Raw genomic sequence first — 25,680 nt, 5'->3', positions numbered from 1 at the left:
AATGACAACTGCATAAGTTTTGTGTTGAGCCTCCTGGTTTTCCCCAGCCATGTACCTGCATGAGATACAGGGTATAGTGGGGGATGTGCCTTTTGATGGCGATAAATTCTTTGCCAGCAAAACCAATGAAGTGCTCAGTACTATGAAGGACTCATGCACTACCTTTCACATCCACCCCCACCACCACCCCCCCACCAACAGATGCTGGCAATAGTGATATCAACTCTACCAAGGGCTACACTACTCCTTCTACATTCACCAGCATTCAAACAATAACCAAGCCAAGAATAGAACCTGCCCTCAATACAAGCAACCTTCAGGCTCAGCACTGCATCCATCATCTGTGAGCAAGAAGATTGAGGCCTTGATTGAGGGTCTAGAATCCCCCCTCCCTCCTCAGAAGATTCTATGCCAGTCGTGAGTGTACACACCTTTGAAAACCTCCTCTGCCCATATTATTACCAGTGGGCCGCTATCACCTCAGACAGATAGGTGTTTGATATTATTCTGTCAGGGTATACTATCGTTTTCCTTTCCAAACCACCCACACATCCTTCATCCTTGTCCCTCTTCAGGGACTTGTCTCAGAAGATGCAACTTCGACAAGAGGTGCTCCACCTGTTGGATCTGGGAGCCAAAGAACCAGTCCCACTTCAACACAGGGGAAAAGGGTTCTACTCCTGATATATATATTTTTTAAACTCAGAAGAAATCAGGAGGCTGGAGAGACATCCTCGATCTGCACAGACTTAACAAGTTTGTCAGAACACATCATTTTCACATGGTCTCCACCATAATCCCAGCATTGCAATAAGGGGACTGGTTTTCAGCCCTCTACCCCCAGAATGCTTATTTCCATGTCCTAGTCCATCTCGCTTAAATGAGATTCCTGAGATTTCCAAGTTGCTCAGGATGGAATTGGTGCCTATCCTTGATGATGACAATGCTGTGTTCAGGGCAACCACCCTCTGAGTGGCCTCAGATGCAGCAAATTCAGGAGCCCAAACATGGCTTTGACTCCTTCTATGAGGTACATTTCCTTGTCAGTGAAAGCTGAGTATTAAATCCAGGACCTCCCGTTCAGTGGCCTGGCACTGTACTCAGACAGTAAATTTCATGGCCTATAAGGCTCTAGAACTACCTTCCACGTGCTGGGCTTTTATATTCGAGGCCAGTAAGAAAGCAACAGTCCTATAGGTTTGGGACCCAATCTTGAGCAGAGGCATTCAGAGGCCACCTCAGAAACTTCTGCTCTATTTTCCCTCCAGGCACCTCTTTGAATGGGTAGTGACTTCCCCTCAGTGGTTTTCATCTCTCTCATATGGTAAACCGACTGAAGAAATATTATAGCAGTTACTTATTTTCAGGACACCACACGTGACTGAGCAGGTGTCAGATGCCTCACACCTTGGCTGGGGCACTCACCTCCGCGGCCTTCCCCCGGAAGAAATGTCACTCCCCACAAATGTTAGGAAGCTCCAATGCAGTGCACAGGGCTTGTGGAGTCTTCCTAGCTCACCTGTCAGAGTTCTCATGCTCAAGACAGTCATGATGTTCTACTTCTACAGGCAGGGAGGAGTTTAATTGTTGAACTCCTGGTGTTCTGCGAGGAAGTGGTCTGTCTGTATCCTCCATGACATTCATCTGGAAGTGTCTCACCTCCCAGGGTTCAGGAACTCATTGGCCAAATGGCTGAGCAGATATTTCTCTCTTCACCACAGTGGGCTCTACACCCAGAGGCAGCTTCAGTTCTCTTTCAGAAGTTGAGCACTTCCAAGTGGACCAGTTTGCCACCAGGTAGAACAGGAAATGCTGCAGTTTTTGCTCCAGGCAAGTGTTAAGCAATGGGTCCCTGTGAGATGCCTTCTTCCTGTTGTGGCAGGGGGTGAGGTGGGGGCTGTTCTGTGCCTTTCCCCCAATTCCACTTGTCGGCAATGTCCTGTTGGAGTTCAGCCAGAACAAGGCTAGAGTCATCCTCATTGCCCTGGCATGGCTGTGCCAACATGGGTGCGGCACTCCGATGCTCCTGCCGTTGTCCCAAGATCATGATTGCCTGCTGCACTCTGACCTGAGTTGGGCCGCTACACAGTTTTTTTTTTTAAATAAAGTGTGAGCTTGTCTACAGTTGAATTTTAAATTGAAGTATCCCTGTTTTGATTCTGTGATTCGGTATTACGTCAGTGATATGTTGTGTAGCTCTTGATTACTTCCACTTTCAGTAGATTAGACTTGGCAACTCCATGATTATTAGTGGAATAGCTGTCAGTTCCTGTTTGTGTCTTAATATCCAAACCATCAGATAACTATGGAGCCTATTTCACGCTGAATCTAAGTCAGAAGTGCCTTAAATATTCACAGTTCTTTAGTTAAATGCCTAATAGCATGAAATGCAACCACACCTTTTTAATGTTTTAAGTTGATAAAGTGCAATGTCTCCAACTACAGCATATTTCTCCTGTCATTTGTGTGGATTTTTCATGCTGCAGAAACAGGAAAAAAATTAAAATGTGATTGTCAAATTATAAACATTGATGTGATGAATTCAGGTCAGATAAGATACTATATTTAACTTTTTAAAAAACTGGCTAGATTTTAAACTTATAACAAATTAGATGAAAGCATCAGATATACGTGGAAATAAATTGTATTTTACTTTAACTTGGGTTAATTGCAGGATGTTAAAATGCCAGTAAAAATTTCAAGTGATATGAAAAAAGTGTACAAACATACTGTAAATACTGAATACACTTTGGTATGCCTGTACCTTGTTGTTTGCAAATTTTGGAGAGATTTTGGGGATAAAATATAAGGAAGTTTTGGGGGAGGAAAAAATTTTGTCTGAGAATTTTAATTTTTTGCTGTTTATTAACAAGTTGAAATGTTAGAAAACCTTTGCCATCCACTCAATAATCTATGAACATCATTGATTATTTGTTTTCCAAAGGGAGCATTGTGTGTAGAGCTTAATGATATTCTTTAAATAGAGCAAGTAAGAGTGCACACATGCGCAGTACTGGCTAAAATAGCATTTTGCTCTTTGTTTTCCTATCAGATAACTCACAACATGAAAGAATTATTTTGAAACCTTTCTAAAATCAGCATACATCATTTTTTAAAATACAACATTAATTTTCCAAAAAGGGTAGTGTATTTTACCTGTCTAATGGCCAATTACCGTCATGACCACAATTGTGATGCTCCAGATGGCTGTGAAATTGGAGCCGCCAGGCTTGCTGATTTTACAAGGAAGCCCAGGATGGAAGTGCCTCAGAGTGTCCATCTTACATGGTTAGAGCATCCTTTTCAGCATCATCAGCAGGCACTGAATGTTCATACATCTTTTAGTTCAGCAACATTGCCGGTGTGCTCAAAACACAGAGGCAAGTTCACAAATCTACGTGATAGTGTAAAAAAGAGTCCTACAAAAAGCACAGCCAAAGTGAAAGCTAGTAGTGGCTGGTGGTCTGATGGAGCATGGTCTAACTGTTCCTTAGAAAAGGTATGTATTTTCAAGTACCAGATGTTTTTAGATAAAGGGTTGTTTTTGTCTTAGTAAATTATTTTATGCCTTCAGGAAAGAAAATTATATAGTGTACAATGGGCATTCTGTACAAACTGTAGAAAATGTTGATTATACCTCTTTTCTGTAGTCTAATCTTTAACATTTTCTTCAAATTTCAGTTTACATACATGTACTGGTTGTTGTTTGTCCGCTAAGGAGTCTGTTGTTGTTCTCCTAATTGGACTTTGCTGTTTACAGTGCATTTTGTATGATTGTGGAGAAAAGCTGAATTCCTTTCATAGTAGAGTTCATCCCATATTTGTGCTGTAGCAGTGCTAAAAAATGCCCTGTTTCAATTATTTTTTTTGGAATGTGTGCACAATACTTTTTATTGCTTTCATTTTAACTTCCACTTCATTGTACTGGAAAGATTGTTCTGTGTTTTGTTGGGAATGGGGAAAGGAGGATGTTATTGTGTTACTAAATTTTTGCTCTTTTATGGAATACTCTGGGGCTCCATACACTGGCCTCACCAGTTAATATCTTGATTATTTCTGTTTTAAATAGTCTGTTTATAAAGCAAATCACATGTAATATTTAAGTTTTTTAAATGATTCAATTTTGGTTACAAAAAATAGATAGGCCTAATTCAATGCAAAATCCCTATGCATTTATGTGACAATTAGGTTGTTTATCATCTTAATGTTTCACAACTCTCTTTTATGCAAATTTCTCAGACAGCATAAAAGTTAACACTGGATGAAATATACGAGTAGTAAAAATGTGGTAATATGTATTTCTGTATAAAATGTGTATATATAGATATTGTATCCGATTTTAAAATATAATATGAAAATGTATTTTAAAATAGTATGCAAAGACAACAAGGAGTCCTGTGATACCTTAAATGCTAACAGATTTATCTGGGCATATGCTTTCATGGGCAAAGATCCACTTTGTCAGATGCATTGAAATCGAAATTACAGAGGCAGGCATAAATATACTTATATTTATGTATATTTATGCCTGCCTCTCTAATTTCTGCTCCAAAGTATCTGATATTCTGATACTTTTTTAGAACAATTTAGTAGCAATCCCTTAAAATATTAATCTATTATTTTCTAATATTAAAACAGTTTCATATAGGAAGTGTTCTGAAATGTCTTTTCTTGCAGTGTAAAAGTGCTTAAATTAATTTAAAATATATTATGCATAATTTTGAAATCTTTTCATCCTTTCTATTTGATCTTTGTTTTAAAATTTTCCCTATTTGTTGTCTTGTATTATGCTTAAAATCATGTTGTTTTAAATTTAATTAGAACATCAAATTTTTATATACAATGTAGTTCTCAAAGACTTATGTTCTTCTTTTTTCCAGATAGGTATTTTAATGGATGTTGCTTGTAGTTCATGTTGTTTAGTGCTTGGCGGTGGAACAGTGTTTTAAATTATGTTCCTTTAAAAATTATTTACCTCCATGTAATTTTAGCACAGAATGGTGTCCTATATTGTGTTTAATGCTTATCTACATGTTTTGTTCTTTTGAGTTAATTAATTCCTAAACTGATATAATTAATTGAGTAGCCACCTAAAAGTTCATAAAGGTTTTTATATTTGTATATTGTGTTTTATTACAAACACCTTTATATTGGTAGGACTGAATCCACACTAGGGAAGTGCAACAACTTAACTAAATCAATTTTTCTACTCATTTTGTTGAAATCAATACAAAATATGAGTCCAGCCCTTTCTATTTTTCTTTCTCAAATAACCAGAAACTATGCTAGTTATTTATTTTGCCAGTTGTTTCCCTTCAGTTTCCCTACAGTTTTCCACTGTAGATCAGTGTTTCTCAACCTTTTTTTTAAGTACCTCTTTTTTCAAAAAAAAAAAAAAAAAAAAAAGTACCCCCAGTACCTACAGTTTTCTGACACAACATTTTTTTTCTACCATTGCAATACATTAGTTTAAACAACTTAATCGTAGCCGGGCGGGTGATGAAATTTTGGATGTAAAGAGTACAAAATTAATAAAACACTGTAAAACTTAAAACAAAACTTCAGTTTTCTCCAAATTTCACGTGTTGACATACCCCCTAGACTTCTCTCGAGTACCGCTAAAGGTACTCGTACCACTGGTTGAGAAACACTTCTGTAGATATCATATGGTATTATTGTGATCTGGGTCTAATGCAAACTGAAGTCAGTGGAAGTCTTTCCATTGACTCCAGTAGGCTTTTGATCAAGCCCTTCCTGATCCTGAGTGAGTAGTGATTTGAAGACAGTAGGTATTATAGGCATTCATAACCTCTCAGTTTGGTGTCCTGTGTTTGTAGGTACTGTATGCACTATGTATTATGAGAGAACATCTTTATGTAGTTAAATCTATTGTTTAAAGATATCACCTTTAAACTTTAAATGTTTTTAAATTTCTACCTTTTGTTACACATTTCCTCAATTTGTATGTCTCATGTGTTTGAGTGTTTTGCTATTTGTATTTTTTTCTTGACCTTATTTATTGATAATTTTTAGCCAACAGAAGCTGTTCCTCCCTCTTCTCCCATTGTCCCTGTGATCCCTGTCCTGCCAGTCCCTGCTGAGACCACTGTCATCCCATCCTCTACATCACAGGTTTTTATTCTCTTTTTTTCCCCCCCATTTTCATTTATTTTATTGCCGTTTTTTTAAATAACACTTTCCCACTGTTGCAAGCAGGTATGCACTATAAAGTGAATACTTTATCAGTTTATATACAGTCAAAAGTAAGTACTACAGCATTTGCTTGATGTAGGGATGTAAGAGTATAGTTCATAGAATCACAGAATCATAGAGCTGGAAGAGACCTCAGGAGGTCATCAAGTCCAGTCCCGTGCCCAAGGCAGGACCAAACCCAAGTAAATCAACCCAGTCAGGGCTTTATCAAGCTGAGACTTAAAAATCTCTAAGGATGGAGATTCCATCACTTTCATAGGTAACCCATTCCAGTGCTTCACCACCCTCCTAGTGAAATAGTTTTTCCATTGCTCCTTGTTCTGCCATCCATCACTTCTGTGAACAGCCTTTCTCCATCCTCTTTGGAACCTCCCCTCAGGAAGTTGAAGGCTGCTATCAAATCCCCCCTCACTCTTCTCTTCTGCAGGCTAAACAAACCTCAGTCTCTCCTCGTAGGTCATGCGCTCCTTCCCCCTAATCATTTTGGTTGCCCTCTTCTGGACCCTCTCCAATGCGTCCACATCCTTTTTATAATGGGGGGGGGAGGGCCCAGAACTGGACACAATACTCCAGATGTGGCCTCACCAGAGCCGAATAAAAGGGAATAATCACTTCTCTGGATCTGCTGGCAATGCTCCTCCTAATGCACCCTAATATGCCATTAGTCCTCTTGTCTACAAGGGTATGCTGTTGACTCATATCCAGCTTCTCATCCACTGTAATCCTCAGGTCCTTTTCGATCAGTTGATTAACCAATAAGCAAAAGCTTATAGGTTAATGCTACAGACTACATGCATTTTCCCCCCATGTCTTGCCAGTAAATTTTTTAGCAGGCTGGCCAGCAGCCCAGCTCAGTGCTGCCTTGCACTGGGTTCTGGACCTACCTCTGCTTCTGCTTCGCATTTAAAGTGTTTTAGGAGCCAGGCAGGCATTCACCCTGGCTCAGTTCCGGCTTGCACTGGGTCTGGGAGCTCAGACCCTTTCCTCTCGGACAGAGGCTGCCCGGGGACTATAGAATAGTCGACTAACTGATAAGAATTCATGAGGTTAATTGATTATTCAATAACTGATATTTAACATCTCTAGCTTGAAGTTGTAAATGTAAGAACAATCTTTTAAAAAATGGTTACTCTGTAAGTCTATGGGAGTGCTATTTCTGAAATATCCTTTCCTTTATAACAGTGTTTCTTAAACTTTTTAAGACCGAGGAACACCAAACAACAATTTTTTTTCATGCGGAACACCAAGGATTTTTTGTTTGGGGGGTGAGGGGGAGGCACAGGTTGAAGGGGAAAGTTATTGAGGGGAAAAGATTACCTGCCCCTTTAAGTGTGGCCATTTTGAATTCTGTTGTTCTCTGTGGCACACCTCCGACTGCCTCATGGTACACTGGTGCACCGCAGAACACAGTTTAAGAAACACTGCTTTATAATGTAATAGAATTTGTAAAAGACAATTAAAGGTTGCTGATATTGTGTGTAAGTGTTTGTAAGATCAGGACATTACTGTTTTCAGAAATCACTATTCTAAAGTGAGAGTTTGTCAGGGATTATTTAATTTGTGTTCTCTGCCTGAGGAATTAATTAGGTTTTATATCCTAAAATAGAAAAGGAGATGGGAATATTTCAAAGGTATTATTGAAGGAGTTTATCTTGGAAATAAAATTTAGTATCACAATCTATATTGCTACATATGATTTTAACACATTAAAGTGTGTAATGGCTTGAAGATTGTTGGGTGTGGGAATGACTCTACAGAGTTTGCATAATCAATTGCCTCAGTGCAAGTTCCACTTGGAATTAAATACTCTGCCAATAAATTCTAAAAAGTTCTCAATATACTGTATTAGGTGATATTCAAATCTAATGGAAATTACACTATTAGAGATAAGTGGGATCTTTCTACACTGACAAAACCAGAAAAATTGTAAGCTACCCATATTTCAAATAATGTTTCTGTGCTTCGAAGTATGTGGCTTTCAGAAGTCACTGTGAAATACCATAGACTAGATAGGTGATATTATTCTAATAAAAGATGAGATGAGATGGCAGGTAAAATACAAGACTGGGTCACGCTACTTTGTAAATTTCTTACTGTCTGCAGCTTTGTCTTCTACTCAGTTTTGGATCCTGACAGAAATAATAATTAAATATTACTATGGGGTGGTGCCCCTGCTTGCTACGCCTTGTGAATGCCCCTGTCTTTGGTGGTAAGCAAGCCTGGCTCAACCCTGCTGGCTGGGGGCCGTGCTAGCCCTGGCCTCTTAGGGGACCCCCCCCCCCCCCAGCTGTTGGGGAGGGTCGGGTCAGGGGACACACCAGATGCAGCCGCTGGGGAGGGGAGGGCTGGGAGCTGTGCCAGCCCTGGATCCCCCAGGCCATAGCCCTGGCCTCTGAGCCCCCCATCTCCCGTCCTGGCCTCCCCCCAGCTTCTTGGGCCTCCATTCTCTCCCTGGCCTCTTGTCCTCCCATCCTCCTCTTCTTTGAGACATGTCCCTGAGGGTGCTCCACAGCAGGTGTAGCTGCACCCCAGTGCTGCAGAGCAGATTCTTAATAGGAGTGCTTTGGGGTGCACAGCTCCCCCCGGCACCATCGTGCATGCGCAGCTACCCTCTCTTCATTTCTTTCATACCATCCCCGGCTCAATACGGACCTCCACAGTGCTCTATGAACCTCATTAGTTCTTACACAGTCAGATAAATTAGTTAACTCCAAGTTCTTCTCTCTAGTTGTTTCTGAGGTTCTTAAAACCAAACCAAACCACTGTTCACTTCAATTGGCATTTCCTGCCGCTTTAAGATAAACTGGAGAGATGCCTCTGGAAATTTCCTACCTCTGGAAATTTCCACTACATGCATCTGACGAAGTGGGTCTTTGCCCACGAAAGCTTATGCTCCTACACTTCAGTTAGTCTATAAGGTGCCACGGGACTCCTCGTCGCTTCTGGAGAGATGGGCTCCCCCTGGGTTTAAATGCTGCACAGACTGCAACAATGCGATGCTGGCCTCAGACGGCTACGATAAATTTGTAAAAGGTCTCGGTGATTCCCATGTTCAAAGGGGTTGCCCACACAGCGCTAAACTTAAGGCCTGGGCGTGGAGACACAGAGACCTCCTCTTAAAAATGATTATGATAAAGAAGGGCAAACACCCTTTCTCACACATGGGCTGTCAGCAGATTGCTAAGCATAAAGGAGACCAACCACACAAATCCCCAAAGAAATGGGCCAACTTACTCCCATCAGATCCACTCTTGCCTAAACAGCACTTCATGGAGAGGCAGACAGTACTGCTGGCTGACAGCTCACTACAGACATGACTCACATGATGCACATTCGGAGGCTACAGGTTACACAGTGCCTGCCTCACAGAACTCGTTACTGAGCACAACGCTGAGCAGCACTGCTCCTGAGATCATGGTGCAAAAGGGGTTACTACGGCACTGCAACAGCTGACAGGGCAGCCTATCAGTGCCACCCTGCCTTTGCTAACCCAGCAACTTCTCATGCTGCATGCTCTGCTTCTGGAATATCACAGATGCTAGCACCTCTTGAAACATGATCAGCCTCAGCCCCTTTTACTCCTACCATTACCTACCAGCATTAGAGAGACCTGGCGGTCTCCTCATCCTTCAATTCACCATTCTTAAGCACTGACAAACCATCTTATTCACCGTGGTCCAAATATATGTTATCACCTATTGTGCTATCAGCTGATGACGATGAGGAGCTAGGAGTTTTCTCACCCCAGCTATCCCCACGCACAGAAGCATTGGGATATTAGAGTCATTCTTACTTTCCTGATCCTACCGTGTAGGCATGGGCCCGTGGGCCCATATCCATGGATACCACCACCCATGCCTTATCCACACCAATGGCAGTACTGGAGCCCATGGCCTCAACATCACAAAAAGAGGCACTTTTTCCCCTTAGCCCAATCCCCTTGAATTGAGAGGGAATGGGGTGAAATTAACAAACATCACTCCACCAGTTTGGGTCTAGAGGCATTGCTTGACACAAGCTTACCGTCCATGACGGGTGGGGCTATCATGCCACTGTCCTTGGCAACTGCTGAGCTCTTCTCCTCCTTTCAGGAGCCTTTTAAGAGAGTTGCAGCCGATCTAAATATCAACATGGAGGAAGTGCAGGATACACAACATGACCTCACAAATATTCTTCAGGCAATGCCTTCTTCAAAAATCACCTTGCCCATTAACTCAGCCATAATGGAACATGCCAAAGTTCTTTGGCAAACCCCTGCCTCAATCTCTCCCACCTGTTAAAAGGCAGACTGCAAGTACTAAGTCCCATCTAAGGGGTCAGAGGAGTTGTTTACTCATTCACCACCAAACTCCGTAGTAGTCAACGCTGCTAAGCAAAGAAATAAGCAACAACAAAACTGTTCCACACCATCCGACAAGGATAATAAGACTTCATACGCTTGGTCAAAAAGTGTACACCTCAGACACATTGCAAATAAGAGAGGACAACTGTGCAGAGCTTCTCAGTAAATATGACTTCAGTAAGTACACAAAGCTTAACACCTTTATTGATGATACCGTAAAATCTTGAGTATAATGCACACTTTTTTTCCTGTTTTTTTTTCGGGTCAGAACCGGGGTGCGCATTATACATAGGAGATTTTCTGTTAGTTAACTCACCCTCCCCTTTGCACAGAAACTTTCCAGCTTCAGCGCGGTGCCCCACCAGACTCCCAGACAAGGTGAGGAGCTGGCGGCACCGCCAGATTGCAGCTCCCTGGCTCGCTGCCTGCCCGGTCTTGGCACGGCGTACGGGCAGCTGGGCAGGGGGCCCCCACGGCAGGCACAAACTCAGCTGGGTAGGGGGCCCCCACCACAGGCACGAGCTCAGCTGGGCAGGGGCTCCCCACGGCAGGCGCGAGCCCAGCGCAGCACGAGCTCAGCTGGACAAGGGCCTCCTGCAACAGGCACAAGCTTAGCTGGGTAGGGGGCCCCCGCAGCAGGTGCGAGCTCAGCCAGGCTCCTGGACAAGGCGACGAGCGCCCTGGCTCGCTGCCTGCCTGGTCTCAGCGCGGACAGTTGGGCGAGGGGGGGCAAAGGGCCCTGCGGCAGGCATGAGCTCAGCACGGCGCACAGGCATCTGGGTGGCGGAGCAGGGGATGGCTCCCCGGCGCTGCGCGTGCGTTTCCTGGGCAACCCTGCAGGTGGGATCGGCCCCTTCCTTCCTATATATACTGTAAAATCGCGAATATAATGGGGGTGCACATTATACATAGGAGTTCACTTTTTTCCAGAATTCTGACATTGAAAAGGAAGGTGCGCATTATACTCGCGATTTTATGGTATACTAGATGCAGAAAAGACGCAGTTTAGAGCGATCATCGCAGAGGGCAAGGCAGTATTGAGGACATCCCTTCAGGCTGCCCCTGACGCAGCTGACATGGCTGCAAGAACAACAGCCATGGCAATTGTCATGAGTTGTGCCTCATGGTTTAATTCCTCCGCCTTCCCTCGTGAAATCCAGCTGTTTGTGGAAGATCGGCTGTTTGAGGACGTAAAGTTCTTCCTATCAAAAACCAACAATGTCCTCCTTTCCATGAAGAATTCCAGAGCTACGTTACACTCTCTTGGCATTCAGACACCTGCAACAAGGAGAAGGCAATATAGATACCAACCATACCAGAGGCTAAGATAACCACAATCCACATATAATTATCAATGGCCAAGATCACCCGCCAAACCAACAATGTGGCCATGGTAGACAGCAGCATCGATGTACTCTGGCCAATACTTCCAACCACTCGCATCAGCCTAATAAGCAATTTTGAGGTCTCTCTCGAGAAACTGAAAACCATCTTATATACTAGGAGAGCTTTCACTTACCATCTTCTACCATTTTGTAGCAAATGATGTAACATTACATTTGACAAGAGGGTGCTACAGACAGTTACTTTTGGATACACCATCCCATTCTTCTTCATCACCCCCACTCCGCCCTCCCACCTACCTATCCCATCCCGTTCCTCTTTAGGGATCCCTCTTATGAGACTATACTACAGCAAGAGGTAGATAACTTTGTACAATTGTATGGTATAGAACCCGTTCCCCCAGAGTTTCAGAGGACCAGATTTTATTCCCATTACTTGCTCATCCAGAAAAAAACTGGAGGCTGGCACCCAATTCTTGATTTGTGGGCCCTGAACAAATTTGTAAAGAGGCAAATGTTCAAAATGGTTACATTATCCACCATTATCCCTGCTCTGGAGCTCGGTGACTGGTTTTTCGTCTCTTCACCTGTAAGACATACTTTCACGTGTCCATTCAACATACTCATAGACAGTTCTTTGTTTCACCGTAAGTTTGCAACACTACCAATATACAGTGCTGCCCTTCAGACTTTCCATGGCGCTGAGGGTTTTCTACAAGGTGCTAGCTATGGTCACAGCCCACCTCAGAAAACAGGGCATTATAATTTATCCATACCTCAACGCTTGCCTTATCAAGGCAAGAACCAGACATGATTCCTATCGCTGCACCCATCTGGTACAACAGTGCTTCCAATCACTGGGACGTCTGATAAACGAGAGCAAGTTAGTCCTTGTGCCCACTCAGTCCATACAATTCATTGGGGCTCGCCTCAACTTGTCCTTAGCCATCGCCTCCCTATGTCCTGAGGCTCAGCGAACTAGTTCATTTGCTTTGCGTAATGCCATGTGTCACAGTCCATGACGGTCTACAACTCCTGGGACATAAGGCGTCTTGCAACCCTGTTGTCCCCAATGCCTGTCTGTTCATTAGGTATCTTCAGGAAAGACTTTGATCGACCGACAAGCCTAACCTGCACTCAATGGCCAAAATATTGTCAGTCCCCAACATAGTTAAAAAGATCATTGCTATGGTGGATGAAACCATACAATTAATGCAGTGGCATACTCTTTCAAACTCCAGACTCCACAGTGGTCACCACCACAGACAACTCTCTCATTGGCTGGAGAGAACACATGAGACCTTACAACGCAGGGCCTATGGACACCAGCAGAAAGGACACTACATATCAATACCCTTGAGCTCATGGCTGTTTAGCTTGCATGCCGGCATTTTCTTCCCCACATCACTGGAATCCACGTTAGAATATATACGGACGATATGGCCTGTATGTATTCCACGCTCTATGCAAGGAAGCCATAGCACTCTGGAACTGGTGCCTGACTCGTGGCATCTCCATAAGTGCGTGCCACCTCCTCAGCACCCTAAACACAACAGCATATGCCCTAAGCAGAGCCCTACCTCGAGATCACGAGTGGGAGATCAACCGTTCAGTACTGATGGACATATTCGCACAGTGGGAATACCCTCTCATATATCTGTTTGCCACCCAAGTGAACAAAAAATGCCCATTTTATTCCTCCAGGGCAGGCATGAGGAAGCATTTTCTTAGAGATGCTCTCATCCTCAAGTGGAACGCCCCTTTCTCTATGCAATCCCTTCCGTTCCCAGCCTCAACTGAGTACTCATCAAAGTATGGAGAGATAAAGTGAGGATTATCCTAATAGCACCTTGCTGGCCCCGTCAACCGTAGTTTCTCCTCCTGAGCAAAATGGCCATTGATGACTGATCACACTCCCACGCAACTGGAACATACTATTTACACCGGGAATTGAGCTTCTTCAGTGACTGGTTTTCCTGTGGGTGTTCCGTTCAGATTTGAGGCATCCTTGCACCGCTGATCGGAGGATTTTGGTGAGCAGTGCTCCTCTCGCTGCGCCTGTGCACCTAGTATCTCATGCCCTTGCCGTTCGTTGAGTGCGTGCATAGCATGAGCCCCATCAGTTCATTTTCTACCGTCCTTGGCTGAAGACAGAGTCAGAGCAATGCTCTTCTTCCTGACAGAAAAACAAGATTATTAGCAGTAGTTTAGAATCTTTTCCTCATAGTTTATTCAGTTATAGTTAGCTTTATCATACAGTGTTAAAAAAAACAAAAAACCAAAAAAGTGCCGCCACCGCAGCTTTTCTTCTTCAACATGCTGGGTTCCCTTGGCTTTAAAAGATGCAACTTGTGCCAAGACTCTGTCTATTTCTGATGGCCATGCCTCCTGTATTAAATTCCTGGGAGAGTCTCATGCAGCACACAAGTGCCCTCACTGTCAGAGCATAACAGCTAGAGCCAGATAAGACCGCGAAATGCGGCTTAAAAACCTACAATCTACACGGGACAAACCCGAGGACACATGGGGACAGCAGAAGCTCGCTGACAGGGCTGCTTCACCACCTCGCAAAGGCTCACAAGCCTCATGGGCTTCCCTGTCATGCTTATTACCAGCGGTGCCCAGAACCCCTCGTTCTTCAGTGCCATCAGTCTCCGGCACTGTGGAGAAACGCAAGTCTGCACCAGCCAGGAGAACTGAGTCAGAACTTAAGCGCACCGCGCTGGTCGATGCCGCTTAGGCAGCGGCACCCATGAAGCCACATATGTGCCGCTACCACCAGCTCATAAAAGTGCCTCTACGGTGCCTGAACAAACGGTTCAGACCAAACTTGACCGCATTTTGGCACCTCAGCATAAGAAAGCACTGTGCAAGACTCAGCACTTACAAAAATTGCCTCAGCCAGGCACACCACTGAGATCAGGAGCTTGGTCACTGCTCTTCTCAGTGGTCTCTCATACCCAGGGGCATACTCATATTCCAGAACGGGCTCCCCACTCTCCTATGCTGCTCTCATCAAGAACTGATTATGGCAACGACCATAGGAGCAGATTTTCATCATGCCATTCATTTCCGTCCGGATCAATGGCTTCTTGGCATTCATATCGGGATCATTCTCTACAACAATACCCCATGTGGAGCAACCAGCCATGGATGTATCCCTCACTACAGTTCCAGCCTCAATGGGCCTGTGGTGGGTCCCTCTCTCTGGCTCCCTCCGATGGGCGAGGAAAGACCCCCCAAGTCCAAAAATCCCCACACAGACTATTCCTTCAGAACCAGGCCCACCAGTCTGGGCGAATAAGTCCTGAACCAATAAACACAGTTTTAGACTGGCCCCTTAAGGCCAGGCCCCCTGGCCTGAGTCCATAAGCAGAGTCTTAAAAAATGCAATTTAAGAATGGCCCTTTAAGGCAAGGCCTGCAGCAGCAGATCAGAGATACAGCAGGGCTGTACCCTTGGCAGGGGGGACCTGGGACCACCCTACTCCACCGGGTCCCAGCCCAGGGCCCTGTGAGTGGCAGGAAGGCGTGCCACTCCCTCGGCGGGAAAGTTCTACCGAAGCGTGCCGAGGTTTCCGGGGTGGGAGAGGCTGCTCCCACTCCTGCCCTGGGCCACTTCCTACTTGGTCCAGGGGGATCACTTCTCTTGTACTTGCCAGGTTCTCAGCCTTCCCAGGGTGATGTCTCCTTGGCAGGCAGCCTCTGCGATGCCCCCCCAGCCTCAGGGTCTCCTTGGGCTTCTTCTGGGGCTGCTGGTTGCTGCAGGTCAGGAGCTTCCCTCGTAGGTCCTTCTTCTCCAGCCGCCCGCCCCGACTGAGCCCTTCCTTGGGCTTTTATAGCTGCGCTACAGCCTGGGCTTGCCCAGTAAGGTTGCAGGGGAAGGGCCTCTGCAGCCAGGCAGCCCTTGCTAGGCCCTTTGCCTTCAGTGCGGGGCTGCTTCACTCCGTCACAGGGCCCCTTGGGAACGATGGCAAGGGTATCGGTCACCGTCTTCCCATGCCTGTCAGTCAAGAGATACAGCGCCTAAAGCACACAACCGCACACTTCTGTGCGCTCCCCATCCATATCCGTGCATTCTCACTGTCTCACCCATCCTCAGTAATGTCACAAGCAGGTTCCAATGATAACGATAACTTACCCCATTTAGACTCGGAGGGCTTCTCACAGAACCCCAGATCCTATAGACTAGATGAAGCAGTCTTTCCAATATTGCTCTCTCCACTGGCAGATGATGTAAAACAATTTCAAGAACTATTCAAATGGGTAGCTCAGTCACAGGACAATACACTTCAAGAGGTACAAGACAAACAATACAAATTGCTGATGATACTACAACCTACTGCATCCTCAAAGATAGCCTTACTCATCAACTTAGCTATCCTGGAGCCATCGGACGTGCTGTGGCAAAATCCGGCCTCTATCTCCCCCCACAAACCGTCGGACCAATAGAAAATATTTTGTTCCTCTTCACACATCCCCAGCCAAACTCACTGGTTGTAGACTTGGTTAACCATAAGGGGGTAAGAACCCACTATTTAAGTCTACACCTTGTGACAAAGAGCATAAGCAGCTACATACCTTTGTCCACAAATTATACTCTTCTACCACCTTCCAGTTCAGGATATCAAATTATACAGCCCTCTTGGTCAACTATGATCATGCCAGCTATGCCAAACTATAGGATCTGCTACAGGACCTTCCTGACATTGAGACTGCACCTTCAGTCCATCATAAAGGATGGTTTATCTATAGCAAAAACGGCCCTCCAGGACGCAATGGATGTCGCTGACACTGCAGCTAGAGCCCCAGCCATCATAGCATGTAGGGCCTCGTGGCTGCAGTTATCAGGGGTCCCAAAAGAATTGCTATCAAAGGAGTTCCTATACTCAATGAAGGAGACTCAGACCACACTTTGGGGATGTACATCTCACCTAGTAAGAAATGCAAGTACGCCCCATGCCAAAGGCCAAGGGACTGTAATTATAACTATTACAGGCAAACCCAAAGACCATATGGCAACAGGCCTAAGCAACAGAAGGAGGACTCAGCAAAATCAGTTTTCCTCTACTCAGTCGACCTCACACAAGCAACAAATTTGAAGTCTTTGTCGGACATCTGACTGACAGCTCCACAATGCCAGTGCATTCCAATGCCACCTTTCTTTACCCCTGAAACTTTTCTATCAACAGTGGGGCCAAATCACTACAGACAAATGGGTCCTGGAAATTATCAAATTGGGTTATACAATCCCCTTCACAACCATGCCTCCTACCCAACCCCCTACCCTGTCCCTTTTCAGGGACCCATCTCACGAGCCCGCATTACAAGCAGAGGTGCAAAAGTTCCTCACCATAGGGACAATAGAACCTGTTCCTGCAGAATATCGAGGAAGAGGGTTCTTCTCCAACTATTTACAAATAGTCAAAAAGACAGGGGGATGGAGACCAATCTTGGATCTCAGGAAACTCAAGTTCCTCCTTAACACAAAATTCAGGATGGTGACCCTGGCAACTATCATACCTGCAGTGGACAAAGGGGACTGGTTCTCAGTCCTCGACCTTCAAGACACATATTTTCATGAAACCATCCACCCGGCCCACAGGAGGTTTCTCAGATTTGTTCTAGGTCAAGACCATTACCAATACAGGATCCTCCCCTTTGGTCTCTCTACAGCCCTTCGAGTGTTGTCCAAGATGCTAGCCGTAGTCACAGCCTTCCTCAGAAGACAGAACATCATCATCTTCCCTTACCTTGACGACTGTCTTATCAAGGGCTCCACTCATCAACAAACTACTAACTATGACAACCGCTACCTGTGAATATTTTTCCTGTTTTGGCCTGCTTGTCAATATGCAGAAGTCCATCATACAGCCCACACAAGATAGAATTTATCGGGGCACTCCTAGACTTGGTGACAGCAAGAACCTACTTGCCACCACAAAGATTCAAGGCAATTTTTGACCTCATTTGGGGAGTCAAGCAAACTCCTTTTTCAACGGTCCAGACCTGCCTCCAATTATGGGGGCAGATGGCGGCCACAACCTTCATGGTCCTATTCGCGAGGCTACATGTGCACTGCCTACAGCATTCGCTTGCAAACACCTGTATCCCAGCTTGATATAGCCTCGCGAAGCGCCTCACGCTTCCTCCACCAGTACTGCAATCTCTCAACTGGTGGACATATTCTACTGAACAGTCGATGGCCCTTCACGAGAAGGACCTACAAAATCAAATGGATGTTGTATTTCTAATCTGAATCTGTCTAGGTTCCGCTTCCAGCCAGTGGACTGTTAACTCTGCTAAATTAAAGATCCCATTATTAAATATTTGTTCACTAGATAGGACTTACTGACTGTAATCATGAGACTCCCCTTACCTTCTCTTCATTAAGCTAAATAGATTGAGCTCCATGAGCCTGTCACTATAAGATATGTTTTCTAATCATTGAACTATTCTCATGCCTCTTCTCTGAACCCAGTTGGTCAACATCTTTCTTGATTTGTGGTCACCAGAAATGATAGTAGTTGCACCACTGCCAAATAGAGGTTATTAGACAATCTTTCTCTTAAGCAGCCATTGTTCTTGTCTGTCTGCTATGGGATTTTCAACTTGCTACTCCTGCTCACATTCCAATACGGCCCCGCTGCCAGCTCTTGTAGGTGTGCTCTGCTGTCTGGCTCCGTGCCATGCGGCGCAGCTCCATTCTGCCCCCGCCAGCACGCCAGAGTTGCGCTGCGTGGCTTCATTCCCGGGAGGCGCTGCTGCTGTGGCCGATGTGGCAGGCCACCCTGCCAGCTCCTGTAGGCGTGCTCTGCCACCTGGCTTGCTCCTGCAGGCATGATGTGCCACCTGGCTCTGTGCTGTGCAGCTCCACTCTGCCCCTGCCAGCGCAGAGAGAGGAGTAGAGACCGTGGGAGATGAGCCCGCAGCGCACAGGTAGAGGGGAGGGAAAGGAGAAGGAGGGGACTGAGCCATACGAGCACAGGGAGAGAAGATGGGGGAGGAGACGGAGGGAGCTGAGCCCCCAGAGTACTGGGGTGGAAGCACAGCTGCCCCATAGCCAGGATGGGAGGCTCTTTCCCGCTGCCTCCGAGCACTGGGCAGGTAGTGGTACGGGTTCCGCCGGCAACATGGCCTAGCTCAGTGCAGCGCTGCATGGAGAGAGGAGTAGAGACAGTGGGAGAAGAGTCCACAGAGCACAGGGAGAGGGGAGGGAAAAGGGAAGGAGGAGACTGAGCCATCAGAGCACTGGGAGAGAAGACGGAGGGGACTGAGCACCGGGGTGGAAGCAGAGCTTCACCTGAGCTGGGATGGGCGGCTATTTCCCGCTGCCCCCGAGCTCTGGGCGGGCAAGAACCTTTTAGTTTTTAGTAGAGGAAACAGACTGACACACTGTCTATAAAATTTTTTAAAATACAATCTTTTTAAAAGCGCACCAAAAGACTAAAAATAAAGTTTTCAGGTAGCAATTTAGGAGAAAGATTGGATGGGTAACAGTTAGCAACTACCTTGAATTGTACTTAGCCATCCAATCTTTCTTCTAAATTGTTGGCTGAAAACTTTATTTTTAAGTCCTTTGGTACACTTTTAGAAATATTGTCTTTTTAAAAAGTTTATTTATTTTACTTCTGAACTCTTACTTGAATTTCCCATGTTTATGCAAATTTCCACCCTTGATCTTTGTTCAAGAATAGTATATAGTATAATGACTTTTCTAGTGTATAACTATAACATCGCCCCTTCCATCTCTATAAACAAATTTAACATCCTGACTTTAAAGGGACATGCAAATGGAAGTCATAGCCGTGAGTCTTTTATATAAGAAAAGAGGAATTACAATTGAGAGCAACAACTTCAGCATTTATAAAAAACCTTTACACCTTTTGCTTCAATTGGTGTTTCGTCACTTGCTTAATCACAGCAAATGTTTAATCATCTCCATGTTAATCTACAGTGCTGTAGAAATCTCATTCATTGGTAAAAGTTCTAATTATTTTAACTAATATTTCAGTATATTTAGTCTTAATAAAAAAAGTTGCAGTTAATGTGTAAAATGTGAGTGCTTGGTTAAACTTTAAGGATAATTTGTTTTTTTCTTTTCATCACTGGAAATTAAAACTCCTCTGACAATCTAAGTTTATTAATGTAAAGTAGTTTTATGCATACTTTTGTCACGTAGATTAAGTGGAGAATAGATTTTTAAATGTTCAAATTTTAACCTGTCCTTTTATTTCTTTCCATTAGTAAACTAGGGTTGTCAGAGGAGCAGACTGCATTGCTCACTTATTGGTCCTAGTTTACCCTCCTGGTGTGCACGAAAGGTTCCATAGTACGCCTTTCATAGTACCATGTTCAAGCATACCAGCAAGGTCTACATGGACCAGTTTATTTTGCAACACGTTGGTGTACTTTACAAATCATAGAGTTTCCCTGCTGTGTACATATCTGTTAACCTTTTTTAGTATTGTTTCCTCTGACTTGTGTTTTTATGTTTTTTAATTTTTTTTCCTTTAAAGGCAAATCCTCCTCCAATACTGGTAAATACAGATGCTTTGGAGACTCCAGCATATGTAAGCTTATATTTTCTTTCAGTTATTTTGTATATTTATGAATATACAATGTTTAGTTTTTGTTCTGTCATTACAAAGATAAAGCATATATCATATATATATATATATGTCATAACCTACTCTGTGGTAGTGTATGCTCTGTAACCTGCTGAATCCCAAATGTTGCAGAGTACAGCTAATGTACCTCAAATTTATGCTGGTTATTCACAGATAATAGAGTTCTGGCCATATGTCTCAAATAACATTTACAGCCTGGGAATTTCTTTTCATATTCTTCCGTAGGGTGAAATAAATAGACCTCTTTGCCGCTATACCTCTGCTATGTCATGTGATTCCCTTTGACTGGAGGTTCTCAAATTATGGGGTGGGCCTTCCGAAGGAGGCATGGGAATGTATCAAGGGAGGCATGAGCGGTGTGTGTGTTGTGTTTTAAGAACTATGGCTGTCAGCCCCAGGTGGCTAGGGTTTGTGTAGAACGGCCATGCACACCTGCATGGTGGGGGTAAAGGTGACAGCTGGAACCCTGGGACTGACAACTAGAGTCCCATCCCCCAGTCTCTCAGCAAGAGCCCAAGCCCAGGCTGCCTCACCCACCTCTCACCTGGAGGTGATGGGACTCCAGCAGTCAGCACTGTAGATGTAGTAGCAGTGCTAGAAGTAAGCGTGGCAGTGGAGCATTAAATCTGCTGTGAAAAGTGATATTGGAAAATACAATTTTTCATATTGCCTCCCTTTGGTGTGATTGCACCCTTACATATAAGTCTGCTGTGAAAACTGATGCAGATAAATACCACTTTGCCTTTCTTCTGTGTTGCTGGTTGTGTGGCCCTGCCTTCAGAGATAGGGGCCCAGCCAGCAGCTGCTGTTTTATGCTCTGCCTTACGAGCTGGGTGGTGGTATATTCACTGGCGTGGTGCAGTGCGGTGTTGGGGAGGGAACGACACACTCCAAGAAGGTGCACTGCTGCTATAAGTTTGAAAACCTCTGCCTTAGACCTTTGATGGAAACTGTTTTTCAGTGTGTTTCATCAGACTTCTAATTCTCTACAGATATGCAGTAAAATTGTATTAGGACTGCCTGAATTACTAAATTAATAACTGTAGCTATGTGGGAATAAAAAGTAGTCTTAACTGCTCTGCATCTTAGCGTGCTATAGGAGTACTGTTCATAGTTCCATAGTTACATGAGTTTTACATTCAGAAGAGAAAACTAACCATTTTGTTACGTATGAAGAATACAGTATATTTTCAAATTACAGTACACAATGACTTTTCTGAGAATAGTGATAGAAATGTAGCCGTGTTAGTCTGGTGTAGCTGAAACAAAAAACAGGACTATGTAGCACTTTAAAGACTAACAAGATGGTTTATTAGGTGATGAGCTTTCGTGGGCCAGACCCACTTCCACTATTTGATCCAGACAATTTTCTTCCACTATTTGATCTGAGGAAGTGGGTCTGGCCCACGAAAGCTCATCACCTAATAAACCATCTTGTTAGTCTTTAAAGTGCTACATAGTCCTGTTTTCTGAGAACGTACAAGTAAATCCATAAATTGCAATCATTTAAGAGTCCATCCTTGAAGACATTTAGCACCTGCATCTTTTTTGTACTAAAAGTTCTTAATACCAAATGACTTTTTAAACTTCCCATGTAGTTAACTCACTGAAATTTTGAGTACAAGATACTTTAGAAATTTTGTTTCAAGGATTAAATGGTATTTTTGTGCCATTGTCTTTCATAGCTAAAATATTATCTTTTAATATAGGCTGATGAATACTTTTATTCTACAGAGCATTCCACAAAGAACTGCCCTCTTTCAGAATAGATGTCATCTCCCTTTGTTCTCAGTAGGAATATACCCATACTGGCCCTTAACAAAAGTGCCCTTTTCTGTAATGGCTACTGACTCATTGCTCACGATAAAGAGTAAAAGCAAGGTGTGCTCTCACTAAGATGGTATCTCACTGCTGCTCCTGGCTAGGCCAAAGCAGCCAGAGTGTATTGATGAATCTGATCTTAAAATGAAATGATAAAAAAAAAGTAAAGTTCTTGCTATGCATCTTAACATTATTAGAAATACCACAGTAACATTTTGGAGGGGTTCTTTTTAATATTCACTTCTTCGAGTGATGTCCCCGTGGGTGCTCCACTGTTGGTGTCAGGCTCGTCCCGGCGCCATAGATGGGAGATTTTTACAGCATTGTTCCAGTTGAGCTGCGCATGCACAAGAGGCACTCAGTGGTCTCGTGTTTGAAGTTAGCGCAAGCAGCAAGACTCCCCTTAGTTCCTTCTTCACCTTTCTCAGCTACAGAAGGAGCTCCATCCTTTCTCCTCATCTCACTTCTAGGAGGAGAAAAAGGCTTTTTAGATAGATAGTATAGACTTTCCCATTGTGGTTCATTCTTTTTCTGTTAGACAGTTAATACTTACCCAAAAAACAAAACAAAAAAACCACCCAGTTTTTCACTTCAGCTTGTATATAGTTAGTCAGAACAACAGTTTTTTGCTGTGCAGTGGCAAGCCACGGAAACTATAAACTGCCACACACACAAAAAAAGGGGGAAAGGCAGCTTTACTCGTAAATAACACTTGCAGCTGCAAGTGGCATAGTCTGCCACCGGACAAAATGCCAGTCTCTCTCGGCTTCAGAAGATGCAAGAAATGCCAGGACTCCATGCCAGCCTATGATGACCACAGCAAATGCATACGCTGTTTGGGGGACTGAGTCATCCATCTGCCATGCAGACCTGGAATCTCGAGAAGTGTGCTGCTTACCAAGGACCTCAATTCAGGATGTGACTGAGACTCTTCCAAAACTGATCAAACCTTCGGATTGCTACCTCTTCCTGCTTCTCCATGTAGGAACTAACAATACGGCCAAGAATCACCTTGAGCGGGTCACTGCAGATTATGTAGCGCTGGGAAGACGGATCAAAGAATTTGAAGTGCACGTGGTGTTCTCGTCCATCCTCCCTGTTGAAGGAAAAAGTCCAGGTAGGGATTGTCGAATTGAGGAAGTAAATACGTGATTGCACAGGTGGCGTCAGAGAGAGAGCTTTGGTTTCTTTGGCCATGGGATTCTGTTCCAGGCACAAGGATTGTTAGAAAGAGATGGGATCCACCTAACCAAAAGAGGAAAGAGCATGTTCGCAGGCAGGCTTGCAAACCTAACGAGGAGGGCTTTTAAAGTAGGTTCGTTGGGGGACGGTGACCAAAGCCCTGAGGTAAGTGGGGAAGTCGGATACCGGGAAGAAGTACAAGGAGGAACGGGCAACAAAGAAGGACCCCTGATTCAAATGGAGAGGTCGGGCAATCAGCTGGTTATCTAAGGTGTTTGTACACAAATGCAAGAAGCTTGGGAAACAAACAGGGAAAAATTAGAAACCCTGGTCCAGTCAAAGAGGACTCCAGGCCAAGGTAGAATACCTACCATTCAATCAGGACAAATTGTTTGCTGCAAAGATTGATGAAGCTTTGCATTTTAGCAAACACTCATGCACCACCTTGTGCACACTGGGGATGTATCCCTTCCCCCCCCCCCCCCCAACACCAAAGGAAGTGATGCACACCCTACCAAAGATGTAGGGATACAACGTTTGGCAGGAAGCTTCATCATCAACCATTTGACCAAAGCTGCTTCTGACCAGAAAACCAATGGAGAAGAGCCCCAAACATACTCTCTTCCATGACTCAGGTCTCTAGAGAGCAGGTTTTGAGAATTTGGTTGAAGATCTGCTCAACCTCCCTTCCGCACCAGTGGCAGGCAAGCCCAATATCTTCCACCACTGCTTGCGCCCTTTTTACCACTGTTGGGCAGTAATCACTGCAGATTGGTGGGTTTTAGAAATCATCAGCTGCGGGTACTCTATTCCTTTCCTGTTAGTTTCCCTCAACCTCCTCACCCTCTCGTTCCCTCTTCAGTGACTCTTCTCATGAAACCTTGCTCTGCCAAGAAGTCCAACACCTTCTCAACATAAGAGCTGTAGAAAGGGTCCCCAAGCAATACCAAGGGAGAGGTTTTTACTCAAACTACTTTCTCACCAAAAAGAGAACGGGGGTTGGAGACCTATCTTAGACCTCCGTCAACTAAACAGATCCTTCACAAGCAGCATTTCAAAATGGTTACACTCGCTACGATTATTCCCGTACTGGACAGGGGGACTGGTTTGCAGCCGTTGACCCCCAAGATGCATACTTCCATATCATGATACACCGTGCACACAGACGTTTTCTATGCTTTATAGTAGCATCAGACCATTTTCAGTACAGAGTCCTTCCGTTCATACTCTCCTCTGCCCTAGGGTATTCACCAAGACACTGGCAGTTGCAGTTGTGCACGTCCGTCAGAAAGGCATCACAATCTTCCCTTGTTTGGACGAAGGCTTCATCCAAGGTTTCTCCCAATAGATCACAAGGGGCATGATCAGATTCATAAAGACCTTCCTTCAATCTCTAGAGTTTATTATCAACAACCAAAATTCTACTCTGCACCCCACATAAGCCCTAGAGTTCATAGGGACTCGCATAGATTTTAGGACAGTACACACCTATCTCCCCAATCAACGTTTCGACAATATAAAAAGCCTGGTCACAATCATGGCCAGCATCTCAAGTGTTCCCATTCTAACTTGTCTCAAACTCATGGGACATATGGCAGCCACTACATATGTTGTCCCACATGCCAGACTGCACATTCAATGTTTCCAACAATGGATTGCCTCAGTGTATACGCCAACTGAGCACCACGACCACAGGCATGTTTCCTCTACGCTGAAAGTCCTTCCTTACAATGGTGGACCCAGACACAGAACTTCTGCTCTGGGTTGCCCTTCCACTGAGATCAACTATCGAAGCAATTCACTCCAGACAGCTCACTTCTAGGTTGGGGTGCCCACTTCCAACAAGAATACATACAAGGGAAGTGGTCCAACAATGAATCTAGGTGCCACATCAATCTGTTTGAGCTTCGAGCGGTTCAGTACATGCAATTATTTCCTTCCATACATTCAGGGATCTTTGGTGCATATCCTCACTGATAATATGACCACAATGTTTTATATGAACTGCTAAGGAGGTGTCAGATCCCCTTCCCTATGTGCAGAGGCGATTTGGCTCTGGAATTGGTGTATCTAACACAACATAACCATCACACTGGAATACCTTCCTGGGGAAAAGAATACCATGGCAGATACCCCAGCCATCACTTTGT

General features: G+C 44.4%; 1 protein-coding gene across 11 annotated transcripts in view; it reads left to right on the top strand.

Moving 5' to 3' along the window:
• DLG1 (discs large MAGUK scaffold protein 1) overlaps positions 1–25,680 on the top strand; it is a 360,352-nt gene that overhangs the window by 120,166 nt on the left and 214,506 nt on the right. For 7 of the 11 annotated variants that reach the window (XM_075938327.2, XM_075938326.2, XM_075938324.2 and 4 more), the window contains 2 exons: positions 6,034–6,132; positions 20,417–20,470. In XM_075938327.2, the coding sequence (XP_075794442.1) occupies positions 6,034–6,132; positions 20,417–20,470 (153 nt within the window). The remainder of the gene's footprint in view (positions 1–6,033; positions 6,133–20,416; positions 20,471–25,680) is intronic. The other 4 variants (XM_075938333.2, XM_075938331.2, XM_075938332.2 and 1 more) reach the window with 1 other exon arrangement.

This window comes from Pelodiscus sinensis, chromosome 10, assembly GCF_052426305.1.
Source record: "Pelodiscus sinensis isolate ZL-2025 chromosome 10, ASM5242630v1, whole genome shotgun sequence".
NCBI classification, from domain to species: Eukaryota; Metazoa; Chordata; order Testudines; family Trionychidae; genus Pelodiscus; species Pelodiscus sinensis.
Note: the sequence above shows the minus strand (reverse complement) of the source record. Positions and strands in the feature narration are given on the sequence as shown.